The 16,968-nt window shown below is 38.5% G+C and overlaps 1 protein-coding gene across 1 annotated transcript; it reads left to right on the top strand.

Annotated features, from left to right (window-relative positions):
- Positions 1-10,169: 10,169 nt before the first annotated feature.
- Positions 10,170-10,529, top strand: LOC128282082 (uncharacterized). The gene has a single exon (XM_053020281.1). It carries the CDS (start codon positions 10,170-10,172, stop codon positions 10,527-10,529), a length of 360 nt encoding a protein of 119 aa, XP_052876241.1.
- Positions 10,530-16,968: the final 6,439 nt, after the last annotated feature.

The raw sequence follows: 16,968 nt of genomic DNA on the forward strand, positions 1-16,968 counted from the left end.
GCATGTTTAGGAGTGGATCCGTGGAGAGCTTGGTACTTAAGAAGTCTAATAGACTCACCTCCTCTTTTTCAGCATCCTACCTGGTGCACAGTTTCCATTCACTTTAATCTATAACGAAAATACCTTTTAAATCACTAAGAAAGTTTTTAGATAAGACATGACCTATACAGTAATGCTTCAATGTGACACACCGGATTCAGCCGTAACATCTAGGCCAGGTTTGGGGTGTTACAACAAGGATGTTGTACACATAAGGATAACATAACTCTATTAATATATTAATTTGGTTCGTATATAAATTTAAATAAATATAGTTTATCGAAATCTTTATTATAATTAATATAATTATAATTTTCGGTTAAAACATTATTATTTTTATTTATTTTAATTATGATTATTATGTTCGGATTAAAATTTAATAAATTAAGAATTCATTATATACATACCAATTATAAGGGGAGTTATATATAGAAAGGGAGAAAAACCGTAAAAAGTGAATATATATACAAACCCGAAGCTTTGCTACTAGGACTAGCAGTCGTCAAGCAAAATATCTCTGAAAATAGTTTTGGGGATTTCTTCCGTTCATTGTCAACTGGGTGGATTACGTAGAAGTTGGGATCATAAATATTGCGGCTTGGATTCAAAAGCAAAATAGTATTCTCATTGTTGAGGCTTCACTGTCTATTTAGATTGAAGTTTGGGTAATTTCAAAACCTTTTTCACGCGATTCATTCCTCGCACATGGATCCATGGTTTGGATCATCGGAATTTTTTCCCGCTGTGCCATGGGGATACCGGCGTTCCAATAGTGGTATCAGAGCCACTTGTGTGATACAGACTCAGGTTTAAATACTTGGGTGATGCAGTTGTATGTGATGCATGCTTTAATTTTATAACGTTTTTTTTACTATTTATATCGTCTATGCATAAACTGATTACTGTTTCTTTTGATTATTGATTAAATGTTAATCATGGTTTTATGGCCTATTCGGTTTTATGTTATTATTGTTAACTTTAAAAATCTGTAGTGATGCGAAGGTGGTATTTACAGTTTCCAGTGAAAGTTAACTGGCTAGTGAAACAAGGGTTGTTCCGATATGAAACCTCAAGGATTCAAATCCTGAAAACACGATTCTGTTGATAAAAGTTATCAAATCGTGAGGTTTCATTGATTGGGGTATGCAGTTCGTACCACGGGGCCTCAGATCCCCATCATCTTTCAGTATGTTTTGTAATAAATAAAACTTGATGGGCCATAAAAGGTTGAAAGGATATTTTATAATTCATTTAGCAAAACGTTGAATGATGTATGCTATTTTTGAAATGCACGGTGTTTGAAATGCATAGTTATAGCCTGATGACCCATTTGATAAAAGGTTGTAATTTTATAAATACGGCCTACGTGTCATGCCTTACTAATATTCTCTTGTATTTCTCTTCTCATCTTACTCCCTCGTATGTAAAACGAGTTTCTGAATATTGTAATTTGCAAAAGTTGCTGTGGGCTAGACGAGAAGGAAGATGGGCCAACTAATGTGGACCGACGGCTTGTGAAACGACTTATACCTTTAGGTTTCCTTTTGGTTCTCCCATTGGCTTGGGTTGAACCACCATAGTATATGGGCTATAACTATTGTATTTATTTATTGCTTTATCTATTCATGTGTGAGATGCTATGGATGTCTAATGCATGCAAATTTGGTAATAATAAACCCCATTAATTGATGAGATCAATTAAAAGATTAAATGGACTGAAGTAGACCATAATTGGTGAGATACAACAACTTTAATAAAATCCCTCTATTAAAATATTAAGTCAACATGGCCTTCCAATTTTTTCCCTCGTTATGGCTTCGATCAATACTATGGAGGTTCTGCCAAAGCGAAGTACTAGTATTTATCTTGGTTAAACCCGAAGAATAAACAAGTGATATTTGCTGGTTAAAAATTGGTTAATGACTTAACTGGGTTACTCTAATAGGATTAGAAACCTAAAGGCAAGTAATGTGGATAAATCATAAGATGATTAGAACAAGAGTTGTTCACCAAATTGTAGGAGTTACATATGATGTAATTAGCAAGTGTTGCTTTCCTAAATAACCATAATCTTGAGAGTAAAACCAAAGCTGACTTAAGAGGAGGTGAAATATGAATCCGTAACCCACTAGAAATACTTTCAAGAAAGTCTTTTTGAAATTAATATATGAGGGTAATTAATTTTGAAATAAAATAGTGGGAACATCATATAATAAAGTCCTTTTAATGATTGATATAAACTTGGTAAATTTATTCACATGCATATTTTATTGTTGTAGATATATTATGGCTGCAAACACTAATACATTCTCATTGTGATTGGTCCTTGAGAAGGACAAATTGAATGGTTTGAACTTTCTTGACTGGTTCTGCAACTTGAGGATTGTCCTCAAACAAGAACGAAAATTATATGTCATTGAACAACCACTCCCTAATGAACCACCTGCTAATGCCTGAAGGGCTGATAGAGATGTTTACAAGAAACATCTCAATGACATGGTAGATGTTGGATGTCTTATGCTTCCTACTATGAATCTTGAGCTTCAGAAGCAACATGAGGATATGGTTGCTTATGATATGGTCGAGCATCTGAAAGAACTTTATCAAGGGTAAGCACGACAAGAGAGGTTCGATATCTCTAAGGCTCTATTCCAATGTAAGCTGGCTGAAGGAAGCCTAGTAGGACCTCATGTCCTTAAGATGATTGGTTATATTGAAAGCCTGTCTAAGCTTGGGTTTCCATTGAGCGAAGAGTTGGCCACTGATGTTATTCTGCAATTGTTACCGGATAGCTACAGCCAATTTGTCCTTAATTTCAATATGAATGAAATTGACAAGACTCTACCGTAGTTGCTCAGTATGTTGCGAACTACTGAAGGCAACATGAAAAATGTTTGACCCAAGCCCATACTGATGGTCCGTAACAACAAGGGCAAGGGAAAAGCCAAAGTTCAGACAAAGCCCAAGAGCAAAAGTAGGCCCAATCCTAGAAAAGGAAAGGCTGCACTGAAACCTAAAGGTGGGGTGTCTAAGGAAGAAAACTAGTTTCATTGTGGTGTGACTGGACATTGGAAGCAGAACTACCCTATCTATCTTGAGGAAATCAAGAAGGCCAAGGTAAGCAAAACGTCTGCTTCAGGTATTTATGTTATTGATATTAATTTATTAACTACTACTTCTTGTGTATTAGATACTGGTTATGGTTCTCATATTTGTACTTCTGTACAGGTACTACAAATGAGTAGGACTTTGGCTAGAGGAGATGTGGACCTACGAGTTGAAAATAGAGCAAGAGTTGTTGCATTAGCTGTGGGAACATATACTTTATCTTTGCCTAGTGGACTTGATTTATGTTTAGAGGATTGTTATTTTGTGCCCAGTTTGACTAAAAAAATTAGTTCAATTTCTTGTTTAGACAAAATTGGTTTTGAGATAATTATTAAGAATAATTGTTGTTCTTTTTATCTCAATAATGTTTTGTATGGTTCAGCACGATTGATTAATGGCCTCTATATTTTAGATCAAATGAATCCCATTTACAACATAAATACTAAAAGATCTAAAATAAATGACTCAAATCAAACTTAACTTTGGCATTGTTGTTTGGGCCACATAAGAGAGAAACGCATATCCAAACTCCATAAAGATGGTCTCTTGATTCATTTGTTTTTGAATAATTTGAAGTATGTGAATCTTGCTTATTGGGAAAAATGACTAAATCTCCTTTTACTGGTAAAAGTGAACGAGCTAGTGATTTATTGGGCTTAATACATTCTGATGTATGTGTACCAATAAATAGACAGGCCAGAGGTCGATTTCACTACTTTATTACTTTCACTGATGATTTCAGTAGATATGGGTATGTTTATCTCATGCGCCATAAGTCAGAGGCCCCTGAAAAGTTCAAGGAATTCAAAAATGAAGTACAAAATCAACTAGGTAAAACTATCAAAACACTTTGATCTAATTGAGGTGGAGAGTACTTGAGCCTAGACTTTGATGATATTTTGAAGAAATGTGGGATTGTCTCACAACTTACTCCTCCTAGTACTCCTCAATGGAATGGAGTTTCTAAGAGAAGAAATCGAACTTTGTTAGACATGGTTCAATCCATGATGAGTCATGGTGATCTACCGACTTCCTTTTGGGGACATGCACTTGAAACAACTACTTTCACAGTAAATCATGTTCCATCTAAAAAGGTTCAAAAGATGACATATAAGATGTGGACTGGGAAACATCCTAGTATGTATTTTATGAAAATTTGGGGTTGCGAAGCTTATATTAAATGTCAGACGTCTACCAAGCTTGAACCCAAATCTGAAAAGTGTATTTTTGTGGGGTATCCGAAAGAAAGCAAAGGATATTATTTCTTTAATCCCACTGAGAACAAAATGTTTGTTGCTGGGACTGGTGTCTTCCTAGAGAGAGAATTTATTTTTAGAAATGGAAGTGGGAGAAAGATCGAACTTGAAGAAATTCAAGAGTCACAAGATACCACTGAACCAGAGATAGAACAACAGCAAATTCCATAAGAAATTGAGGAACAAGTAACTGTTGTAGAAACAGAACCACTGTGCAGATCTTTAAGAGAACGGCATACACCTGAGAGATATGGATTTCTCATTATAACACATGGTGACATTCTTCTTATAGATCAAGATGAGCCTAGAACTTATCAAGAAGCGGTGACGAGCCTAGACTTTGAGAAATGGCTTGAGGCCATGAGATCTGAGATGGATTCCATGTATGAAAACCAAGTATGGAATTTGATTAACCCACCCGAAGGGGTTAAACCCATAGGGTGCAAATGGGTTTTCAAAAAGAAAACCAACATGGATGGTAAAGTAAAACATACAAGGGGCGGTTAGTTGCTAAAGGTTTTCGCCAATTCATGATGTTGACTATGATGAAACCTTTTCTCCTGTAGCTATGTTTAAATCCATCAGGATGTTGCTCGCCATAGCTGCATTTCATGATTATGAAATCTGTCAGATGGACGTCAAAACAGCTTTCCTTAATGGGAAACTTGAAGAGGATGTGTACATGACACAACCTGAAGGTTTTGTCAATCCCAAGGATGCTAGAAAGATATGTAAGCTACAAAGATCCATTTATGGATTAAAGCAAGCTTCACAAAGTTGGAATCTTCGTTTAACGGTGCAATCAAAGAGTTTGTTTTTATCAAAAATGAAGATGAGCCATGTGTTTACAAGAAAGTTAGTGAGAGCACTATCACATTCTTGGTACTGTATGTGGATGACATACTTATCATGGGAAATGACATACCTACCTTGTAGTCTGTTAAGACTTGGTTAGGAAGTTGTTTTTCTATGAAGGACTTGGGCGAAGCCACTTATATATTAGAAATCAAGATCTATAGAGATAGATCAAGATGACTACTAGGTCTAAGCCAAAGTACATACATAGATAAAGTATTGAAAAGGTTCAACATGGAAGAATCTAAGAGAGGATTCCTACCTATGAGACATGGTATTTCACTCTCAAAAGAAATGTGTCCTTCAACTCCACAAGAGAGAGAACGCATGAATAAGATTCCATATGCTTCTGCTATTGGATCTATCATGTATGCCATGTTATGTACCCGTCCAAATGTCTCATATGCCTTAAATATGACGAACAGGTACCAAGTAGATCCCGGTAAAGGTCACTAGACCACAGTTAAGAATATCCTTAAGTACTTGAGAAGAACTAAGGATACGTTCCTAATATATGGAGGTGAGGAATAGTTAAGTGTAAAAGGTTACACTGATGCCAACTTCCAAACTGACAAGGATGATTCTCGATCGCAATCAGGTTTTGTGTTTTCCGTTAATAGTGGTACTGTGAGCTGGAAGTGTTTAAAGCAAAGTACGGTAGCCGATTCTACAACAGAGGCTGAGTATATTCTGGCCAGTGAGGCAGCAAAAGAAGCGATTTGGATTAAGAATTTCATCACTGGACTAGGGGTTGTGCCTAGCATATCAGATGCTATAGAACTCCGATGTGATAACAATAGAGCCATTGTACAAACTAAAGAACCCATATCCCACCAACGATCCAAACATATACTTAGGCACTACAATCTTATTCAAGAGATTATCGATCGAGGGGATGTAGAGATATGCAGAGTACCTACAGATGATAACATTGGTGATCCCCTGACCAAGCCTCTGACACAGCAGAAGCATGATCATGACACTAAGTCACTTGGTATTAGATATATAAGTGATTTGTCTTAGTGCTAGTGGGAGATTGTAAGAGTATGCCCAAAGATCAGTCATAAGATGGTTGTAATAACATACTTGATTTACCCTATTTATTAATATAAGGCGTTGCCATTATTATTTCAGTTTCTTTTTCTATGTGTATAAATAAACTATTTTATAATAATGTCCTGAGAATAATATGATTATTCTTAAAAGGTCCTTAGTCAAGTATTATTGTTGACTAGGACAACAATAATGCATTAAGACTGACATGTAGTTGATTGATGATAAAGAGTTGTCATTAATATGGAGTGTCAGAATCAATGCATGAATATGTGTGTTAGAGAACAACATATTGGACTGACCCGCAATGAGTATGTTTCTTCAATTATTATGTAATTGTCACAACATTACTCATAGTGATTAATATGTATATGATCCTCAGACTTGAGATCATCATTATCCCAATATCGTGAGCTATATATTTTGATACAATCAAACGTACACCATAACTGGTTGTTTTATAAAGGCTAATGTTTGATATACCACAATCTATGTAGAGGGTTATGGTTGATCAATATAGGATAAGTCCCTTCTATATAATGGGAGTAATATCTTAGGCCACTTGATTGAGTGAGACTAGAAATGCATGGCCATGCTCAAATAAGTTGATATGAGATGTCATATTTATTTGTGTATCATAGTCTACTCAAGGTATCAAGAAACATGGGATGGACTATGCAAGTGTGACTATTCCATGACTTGTGTCCATTCCGGAGATAAAGGACTTAAGGATTAATGCATGAAAGGTTAATCACAAAAGGTTATGTTGAATCATGACTTCTTGTAACTTAGATAGCAATGATTCATTGCTAGATGCCACTCATTGTTTGTAACATTAGAATCGTTCTAGTATTACTGCTAACATTACAAGAACCTACAAGGTCACACCCTATGGTTGAAATGAACGAAATAAAATATAGTTGGTATTGTGTTTGGTTGTCACATGAATTAAATTAATTGTAGAATTAATTTAATTGGGCAATCAAATATCAAACATATTATATGTACAAGGATGTTGTACACATAAAGAGAACATAATTCTATTAATATATGAATTTAGTTAGTATATAAATTTAAATAAATATAGTTTACCGAAATCTTTATTATAATTAATGTAATTACAATTTTTGGTTAAAAATTATTATATTTATTTATTTTAATTATGATTATTATGTTCGGATTAAAATTTAATAAATTAAGAATTCGTTATAATAGAATGGGAGAAAAACCCTAAAAAGTGAATATATATACAAACTCAAAGCTTTTCTACTAGGTCTAGCAGCCGTCAAGCAAAATATCTCTAAAAATAGTTTTGGGGATTTCTTCCGTTCATTGTCAACTGGGTGGATTATGTAGAGGTCGGGATCAAAAAGATTGCGGCTTGGATTCAAAAGCAAAATAGTACTCCAAGGGGTTACCTTTTTAGCAGATTTGATTGGGCTGTCGTTTAGTGAGTTTGACTTAATCTTAGGTATGGATTGGTTTGTGAAGCACCGAGCCACCTTGGAATGCACTGCAAAGCAAACGGTGTTAAGAACAGCGGACGATAAGGAAGTAGTGATGATTAGTGAACGCCGAAATTATCTGACGAATGTAATTTTAGCATTAAGGGCGGAGAAGTTGGTTTGAAAGGGATGTGAAGCCTATTTGGCTTACATTAGCAATACGAAGGTTAAGAGCCCTACTGTTAAGGAGTAGAGAACTGTTAAAGAATTTCCTGATGTCTTTCCTGAGGAGCTGCCAGGGTTGCCACCCAGCAGGGAAGTAGAATTTGGAATCGAATTGTTACCTGGTACAGCTCCGGTGTCCATCGCTCCTTATCGGATGGCACCAAAGGAGTTGGTGGAACTTAAGGCACAGATTCAGGAATTGTTGGATCGAGGATTCATCCGGCCATGTGTGTCTCCGTGGGGAGCCCTGGTGTTATTCATGAAGAAGAAAGATAGGACTTTGTGAATGTGCACCGACTACCAGCAGTTAAACAAGTTAACTATTAAAAACAAGTACCCTCTATCGAGAATTGATGATCTTTTTTATCAATTTAGGGGAGCTTCTATTTTCTCGAAGAATGACTTGCGTTCGGGGTATCACCAATTGAGGGTTAAGGAGGTAGATGTTTATAAGACAGCTTTCAGAACTTGCTATGGGCACTACGAGTTCTTGGTAATACCATTTGGGCTGACAACGCACTGATCGTTTTCATGGATATCATGAATCGGGTTTTCGAACCCTACTTGGATCGGTTCGTGGTAGTCTTTATAGATGACATTTTGGTGTACTTAAGAGATGAGGATGAGCATGATACGCACTTAAGGATTGTGTTGTAGACTTTGAGGGAGAAGCAGCTGTATGCCAAATTCAGTAAGTGCGAATTTTGGCTAAGAGAGGTTTCTTTTCTAGGACATGTGGTGCCAGCTGAGGGGATTAAGGTGGATCCCTGGAAAATTGAGGCAGTGTTAGAATGGAAAACACCCAAGTCGGTGTCCAAAATCTAAAGTTTTCTACGCTTGACAGGATACTATAGGCGGTTTGTTAAGGGCTTTTCAGTAATTGCTACACCATTAACTAAGTTGTTAAGGAAGGGGGTACCATTTGTTTGGACGGATAGGCAGCAAGAGAGTTTTGGAAAGCTTAAGAAAGTTTTAACTGAGGCCCTTGTGTTGATTTAGCCAGTGCCTGGGAAGGAGTTTACAGTTTATAGTGATGTGTTGCATGTGGGCTTAGAATGTGTATTGATGCAAGAAGGAAAGGTCGTTGCGTATGCGTCACGTCAACTTAAGACTCATGAGGTGAATTACCTAACCCATGATTTGGAGCTAGCTGTGGTAGTTTTCGCACTAAAGATATGGAGGCATTACTTATACGGGGAGAAGTGTATAATTTGTTCAGACCATAAGAGCTTGAAGTACCTCCTTACCCAAAAGGAGCTCAACCTTAGGCAGCGTAGGTGGGTGGAATTATTGAAGGATTATGATTGAATGATTGAATACCACCCTAGCAAAGCAAATGTGGTAGCCGACGCATTGAGTCGTAGGGTTAAGTCGGACTTGAGGGCTATGCTCGCCCGATTAAGCTTGTTGGATGATGCTAAGCTTCAAGTAAAACTGGTGTGGGTCGAGTAGATAAAGAGTAAGCAGTTAGTGGATGAGACTTTAGGTGCTCGTTTTAAACAAGTAAAAAGTGGGGAGACATCGGACTTTGGGATAAATAGTGAAGGAGTATTATTGTGTTTTCGTGGGAGAATATGAATACCAAAGGATGATGATCTAAGGCAGTCTATTCTGCGAGAAGCACATAGCGGTCTCTATGCAATGCATCCTGGTGGAAACAAAATGTATCAGAATTTGCGTGAGCTTTATTAGTGGCCTGGACTTAAGTGCGAGGTTTTGGAGTTCACAAGCAAATGTTTAGTTTTTGAAAAAGTGAAAGCGGAACATTAGTTGCCTTCAAGGTTACTTCAGCCAGTGAAGATTCCACTCTAGAAGTGGGAAATGATCACTATGGAAGATTCCACTCTAGAAGTGGGAAAGGATCACTATGGACTTTGTTAGTGGGCTACCCTTGACCCCTACTAGGAAAGACTCGATATGGGTTATAGTGGATCGGTTAACCAAGTCTGCCCATTTTGTACCTGTTCGCACTGATTACTTATTGCAAAAGCTGGCAAGGTTGTATGTGGCGAAGATTGTAAGATTGCATGGAGTGCCAGTCTCCATAATATCTTATAGGGACCCACATTTCACTTCATGATTTTGGAAGAAGCTACATGAGGCGTTAGGTACTAAGTTGAACTTCAGTACGGCGTTCCATCCTCAAACTGATGGACAGTCGGAAAGAGTGATCTAAGTATTAGAGGATATGTTGAGGGGATGTGTGATTGAGTTCCGAGGTAGCTGGGAGGACTATTTGTCGTTGGCTGAATTTGCATACAATAATAGCTATCAAGAAAGTATTGGGATGGCTCCGTATAAGGCACTGTATGGGCGAAGGTGTCGAACTCCAACATGTTGGATGGAGTTGGACGAACGAAGAGTTTTCGGCCCTGAGTTGGTAGCAAATAATGGGGATAAGGTGAAGTTGATTCGGGATCAGTTGAAGGAGGCCTCGGATAGACAGAAATCGTATGCTGACCTTAAGTGCCGTGAGATAGAGTATGCAGTAGGGGACTTAGTTTTCCTTAAGGTCTCTCCGTGGAAGAAAGTGTTAAGGTTTGGATGAAAGGGTAAGCTAAGCCCAAGGTTCATTGGGCCGTGTCAAGTTGTAAAATGGATTGGGCCAGTCGCCTACCAACTGGAGTTACCTCCTGACCTAAGCCACATCCATGACGTGTTTCATGTTTCCATGCTAAGGTGGTATCGCTCGGATCCTTCACATGTCGTGGCGGTGGAAGAAATTGAGGTTAGGCCAGACCTAACTTTCGAGGAAGAGCCCATACAAATAATTTATCGTGATGTTAAGATACTAAGAAGGAAGTTTGTTCCATTAGTCAAAGTATTTTGGCGAAATCACAAAGCTGATGAGGCTACTTGGGAACCTGAGGAAGCGATGTGATGTTAATATCCTCAACTGTTTGAATCAGGTAAAATTTCGAGGACGAAATTTCTTTTAGGGGGTAGAGTTGTAACGCCCTAAATTTTGGTCCTAGATGAAATGGGCTTTGGGTCTCATAAAATTTTTAAATGAGCAAGAAAATGACAAATGACATGTTGGCTTTAAAGGTTTAAGGAATTTGAAGTGTCGAGGTAAGTTGGAGAAGTTCTGGGTTCGAGTTTTGTGGTAGAGGAATTTTAATTTAATTATTAAAGGAATCAGGGTTGGGAGTAGTTGGGCTTTTAAATAAAGATAGGGGAAAGTGACATCAAAAAGCCTTGTGGAGGAGTGGCTAAGTGATGCCACTTAGGGTGTAGGGAGGTGGCGTTATTAGATAGCAAGGAGATCCGAGTTTCAAATCCTAGCTTAGTTGTGACAGCCCAAAATTGACCCTAGTCAGGAAGTGGTTTCGGGACCACTAAACCGAGTCACCGAAATGTTTGAACGTAATATTTATTGTCTAGAATATGTATTTACGAATGTGTGAAAATTTCAAGCTTCGGTTTAGTCGATTGCATGTGAATTCAGTTAGTAGGACTTGTATGACACTTTTGAAAAATGATAGGCTAATCTATAAGGACCTAATAGTACATGTAGTCAAAAGGGAGGACTTGCATGTCAAAATCCCCCCCCCCAAGTGCTAGTGGCCGGCCATGACAAGGAATCATGGGCAAGACATGTCATGAAACATGTTGGGTGAGTGTTTTATGTTGAAATAAATAAAATAAGGTGCATGAGTAATAAAAAAATGAAAAAAAAAGTGTGTGTGTCAAGGCTTTCCCCTCCCCTCCCCATTGCCGTGCAAGTGAGAAAGAAAAACAAAAAAAAAGCTTTGTTCATCTTTTTTTTCATCCTTTTGGCCGAAAATCTCAAGGGAGAAGAAAGGGGTCCTTGCTCATGGTTGGTTTGGAATAGGTTGGCCATCCTTGTAGCTAGATTAAGGTATGTTTGATATGGTGCCATGAGATTCATGCATGTTCTTAGTTGCTAGTTTTAGTTCTAATTAGTCCATGATTCAAAACCTTACTATGTCACGGGGATGATAGTATGAAATGAAAATTTTAGATAAGTAAGGTTAAATTTGATTTGGTAAAATCGGCCATATGGGTGTATATGTTTGTAAAAATATATTTTCTTTGTTAACTCCTTACAATCGATTGTAGGAGTAATATTGGCTTATAAGGTTGAGTTGATTCATGATGTTGTATGTTAGGATTAAAATACTTGAGACTAGATTAGCTTAATGGTGACCATGCATTCGGCCTTGAAGCATTAAACAAATGTTGGTTGAGATTTTGATATTTTGAACAAAGATAGTTGTGAAATGGGGTGAAAACCATTAAATTATACACATAAAAATCCAGCAAGAAGATTAAACTACTAAATGTATTCATTTTAGATCAAGACATCAAAGAGGAGAACCAAGCAAAGGCAAAGCAAAGATAATCGAGTAGTAGATTGGGAATCATTTCATCCGATATAAGGTAAGTCATTAAGCACTTATTTTGTACTAATTTAAAGGGTCGTAATGTCCAAGTAATGATGATGAATGGAATGGTAGAATATATATATAAACATGTATGTATGTGGTGATAAAATATTGAATTGAAAGAAAAGAGGTGAGATGTATTGAATGATCGGTTTGGCACTAAGTGTGCGGGTGTAAACATTTATAATCACAAATTGGCACTAAGTGTGCGGGTTCAAATTATACAGCACTAAGTGTGCAAGTTTGATTATATAGCACTAAGTGTGCGAGTTCGACTATTAAGCACTAAGTGTGCGGGCTTATTGCACATCCTCTAATAAGCGTACATGTTCTATGTGCGGCCCTTACGAGTCAATCATGGACAGCGATGCGAGTAAACACCTTGAGCTCATGAGGAATGGACATTTTATTTATATTTGGAATTTTGGTTTGGTAAGTCTTGATTTATGTGGTGATTATGCTCGAAAATAAATGCATGCAATGTCGTATGGCGTAATGTATGAAATATCAAGTAGGGCTTGGTATGTGACCAAACCAAAATGCCTAAAGAATTATAGTACCGTTTGGGTGTGGATGGAGGATTTTAATCCTGCATTAATTATTTTCTTTTATGGTATATTATTACTGAACGGCAATATAATGCTTATGGCTTACCGAGTTATATACTCACCGGTGTTTGCTTGTCGCCATTTTAGGTTTCTCGGACTCGTCCTTTTTGCGTGCTCGTGATCGTCATCGAGTCATCACACCGCTAGCAACTTTTGGTATTTTTTTGTGTAGCCGGTTTAGGAGAACATTTTGGCATGTATAGGCTAATATGCTTTGTTGAACTTTGGTATGTAAACTTTTAGCCATGCGAAAATGGCATAAATGCTCGGTTGGATTTAGTTCTCCAATGTTAAGTCACAAGTCTTGGTAATTCGATTTCCATGCCTTATGCCATGGTTGATTATTTTGGTGTTAAAATGCATGTTATGGCAATAGTGTAGTAGGGAGATGTTGGATAATGATTAGCCTCTGGTATGGCTAGTCATGATCATGATTTGTGACATGTATGATGAATCACTAGTTAGATCAAAGGAAATCATGAAATAGGCATAGTTGCTTTAGTGATAGGTCTTGGCAGCAGCGATAACGTGAGACCGAAAAATCACTAAAAATAGTACGAATGGTATTAAATAGTAAATAAATTATGCAAATGTACCTTGATGAATTTACTTTCATATGGAAGAAACGAAATGATCATATGAGTGATAAGTTAACAGATATTAAAGTTCTTGTGAAACAGGGCCAGAACGGTTTCTGGATCCCCTGTCCCGACTTTGGAAAATCATTGTAAATTAACCAGAGATAATTAGGAGTTATGCCATATATGCGTAGATTCCTCTCTGAGTCTAGTTTCTATAGAAACAAACGGCATCAGTATTGAAGCCCTGTACAGGGAGATATCCAATTCGTAACGCACAAAGGTCAGTGTAGTCGATCCCTACAACAGGGGAGACTTTAACTAATAAACTGTACTAATTGGCTCGACAAAAAATTCTAGAAAAAATATGTAGATGGAAATATGAGTCTAGTTTCAGGGAAAAATTGCGAAACTGATTTTCGAGTTGTAAAACTCAAGTTATGAATTTTGGAGCGACTAGTACACAGATTGGCGCTTTGTCCGAAACTCTCAATAAGTGGGTTGAAGTTTGTTAACACCTCGTGTTCGACTCGTGACGGTCTCGGGTTCGGGTGTTACATTTTATTGGTATCGAGCTATGGTTTAGTCGGTTCTAGGACTACCATAAGCGCGTATGAATCTAGCTATACATGCCTTAATGTTAATGTTTAAATGTGTGATGACTTGACGGTTAAAATTTTTGTTTTGATTAGTAAATGGATCCGGTGTAGAGAGAACCTTGGCGGATGACGTTGAAAGTGTAGCGGCTGCTCTGCACAAGGGACGCCGCTGTTGAACCTCGGTCATCTGCGAATAATCAAGGTGAAGAGGCAAAACAAGCCTTCTTTACCATGATGAATGAGTGGGTAGCATATCTGCGAACCAATCCGGTTGTCTAACAATTCCGAATTTGAATAATCCACCCCAAGAGCCCGTAATGCCATCGATTCTTGATCCTATGAGGCCGAGTAAGCCACCAGTAGACTTGATTAGAAAGCGGGGCTGAGGAGTTTAAGGCCATAGTTCTTGATGATGCCGAAAGAGCCGAGTTACGGCTTGATAACACCATTCGGTGTTTGATGAACTATCATGCACACCGATGAATGTCTAAAGTGTGCTATATCCTTGTTACGAGACTCGACTTACTATTGGTGGAGGACTTTGATCTCCATAGTCCCAAACGAAGCGAGTTACTTGGGATTTCTTTCAAGCGAATTTCGAAAGAAGTATATTAGTCAACGGTTCATCGATCAAAAGCGTAAGGAATTCTTGGAACTCAAGCAAGGCCGTATGACATTACTGAATCTGAACATGAGTTCGTAAGACTTAGTCGGTATGCTCGGGAGTGTGTGGCGATGAGGTTGCTATGTGCAAAAGATTTGAAGAAGGATTGAATGAAGATTTAAAACTACTAGTGGGTATTTTGGAGATAAAGGAGTTCGTGATGCCTGGTCGAACGAGCACGCAAGGCGGAAGAACTTGGAAAGGAGAAGAAGAAGGCTGAATTTGAAGCTAAAGACTATCGTAAGAGATCGATGGGTAAAGCTCGTTCTCGATTGTAAAGAAGTTCGGGAGGACACTAATAAATCGAGGACGATGCGGGAATTTCCATTAGAGCACGACCATCGACGGACTCAAGAGCTACTTGGTGGCTAGTGTGGGCAATAACCGTCAAGAGAAACCCGAATGCCCCAATGTGGAAGAAGACACATAGGTGAATGTTGGGGTAAGTCTACCAACAGGGCCTGTTATGGATGCGGTTCGAAGGACCACTTCATTCGAGATTGCACGGAGCTTGATGAGAAGCATAGGATGCAAGGTGCAAGACCTAGTGGAATGACAGCTAGAGGTAGACCACCAAGAATTTCAGGAGGTAGGAGTGGTAGTCAGAGAGGGGCCACTGGTACGGCTATTCGATCTGAGACCCGTACTCCTGCTAGGGCATATGCCATCCGTGCGAGAGGAAGCATCCTCCCCGATGTTATCATTTGGTACTTTCACTCTTTTGATACTAATGTAATTGCATTAATTGACCACGCTCTACTCATTCTTATGTATGTGAGACTTTAGCATCCATAAGACTACTCGCTGTTGAGTCTACTAAGTTCGTAATTCAGTGTCAAATCCTTGGGTCAATATGCTTGTTGACAAAGTGTGTAAGAGATGCCCCTAATGATCCGAGAATTACATTTTCGGCGATTTGATGCTATTACCATTTGATGAATTCGACGTTATTCTTGGTATGGACTGGTTGACCGTATATGACGCGGTGGTGAATTGCAAAAAAAACCGTTGACTTGAGGTGCGCAAATAACGAGATGATCCGAATTGAGTCTACGGACTTAAAGGGTTGCTTGCGCGATATCGTCAATGTTGGCTCGAAATACGTAAGAAAGGGGTGCGGCGTACCTTGCGCATGTACTTGGTGACAAAGAGTTAGAAAAGAAACCCGAATCTGTGCGGTGGTTAGTGAATACCCGACGTTTTCAGAAGAATTACTGGGTTTGCCACTGTCGGGAGATAGAGTTTAGTATTGAGCTTGTACATGGGACTACGCCAATATCTATGGCTCCGTATCGTATGGCACCAACCGAGTTGAAGGAGTTGAAGGCTCAGTTGCAAGAATTGACGGATAGAGGTTTCGCTCGACCAAGTTTCTCACCTTGGGGTGCACCAGTGTTGTTTGTGAAAAAGAAGGACGGAACCATGAGATTGTGTATTGACTATCGTCAACTGAATAAAGTGACGATAAAGAATAAATATCCGCTACCGCATATTGATGATTTGTTCGATCAAGCGAAGGAGCCTCGGTGTTTCGAAGATAGATTTGAGATCGGGTTATTATCGATTCTTGGATTCGAGATTCGGACGTACCCAAAACCGCTTTCGAGCGAGGTACGGTCACTACGAGTTCTTAGTGATGCCGTTCGGGCTCACTAATGCCCTACGGTATTTATGGATTTGATGAATCGGATCTTGAGCGATGTTTGGACCGGTTCGTAGTTGTGTTCGTTGATGACATCTTGGTCTATTCAAGAAATGAGACCGAACATCTTGAACACCGAGATTAGTGTTGCAAATTTTACGGGATAAGCGGTTATCGCTAAGTTCACAAGTCGAGTTACGGTTAAGAGGTTAGCTTCTTGGGTCATGTGGTATCGGCATCGGGTATTCGAGTCGACAGAGCAAAATTTCAGCCATACTTAGTGGAAGCCTCAGAAATACTACGGAGGTTCGGAGCTTTTGGGACTTGCGGTTACTACCGACGGTTTGTAAAGGTTTCTCAATGATAGCCACACCCATGACGAAGCTACTTCAAAAAGATGTTAAGTTCGAATGGACGAAAAAATGTCGAAGGTTTCGATCAATGAAAACTTATTTGGTGAAGCTCCGATTTAGTGCAACCCGAATCG

The sequence above is a fragment of the Gossypium arboreum genome, chromosome 10 (assembly GCF_025698485.1).
Source record: "Gossypium arboreum isolate Shixiya-1 chromosome 10, ASM2569848v2, whole genome shotgun sequence".
Classification (NCBI taxonomy): domain Eukaryota; kingdom Viridiplantae; phylum Streptophyta; class Magnoliopsida; order Malvales; family Malvaceae; genus Gossypium; species Gossypium arboreum.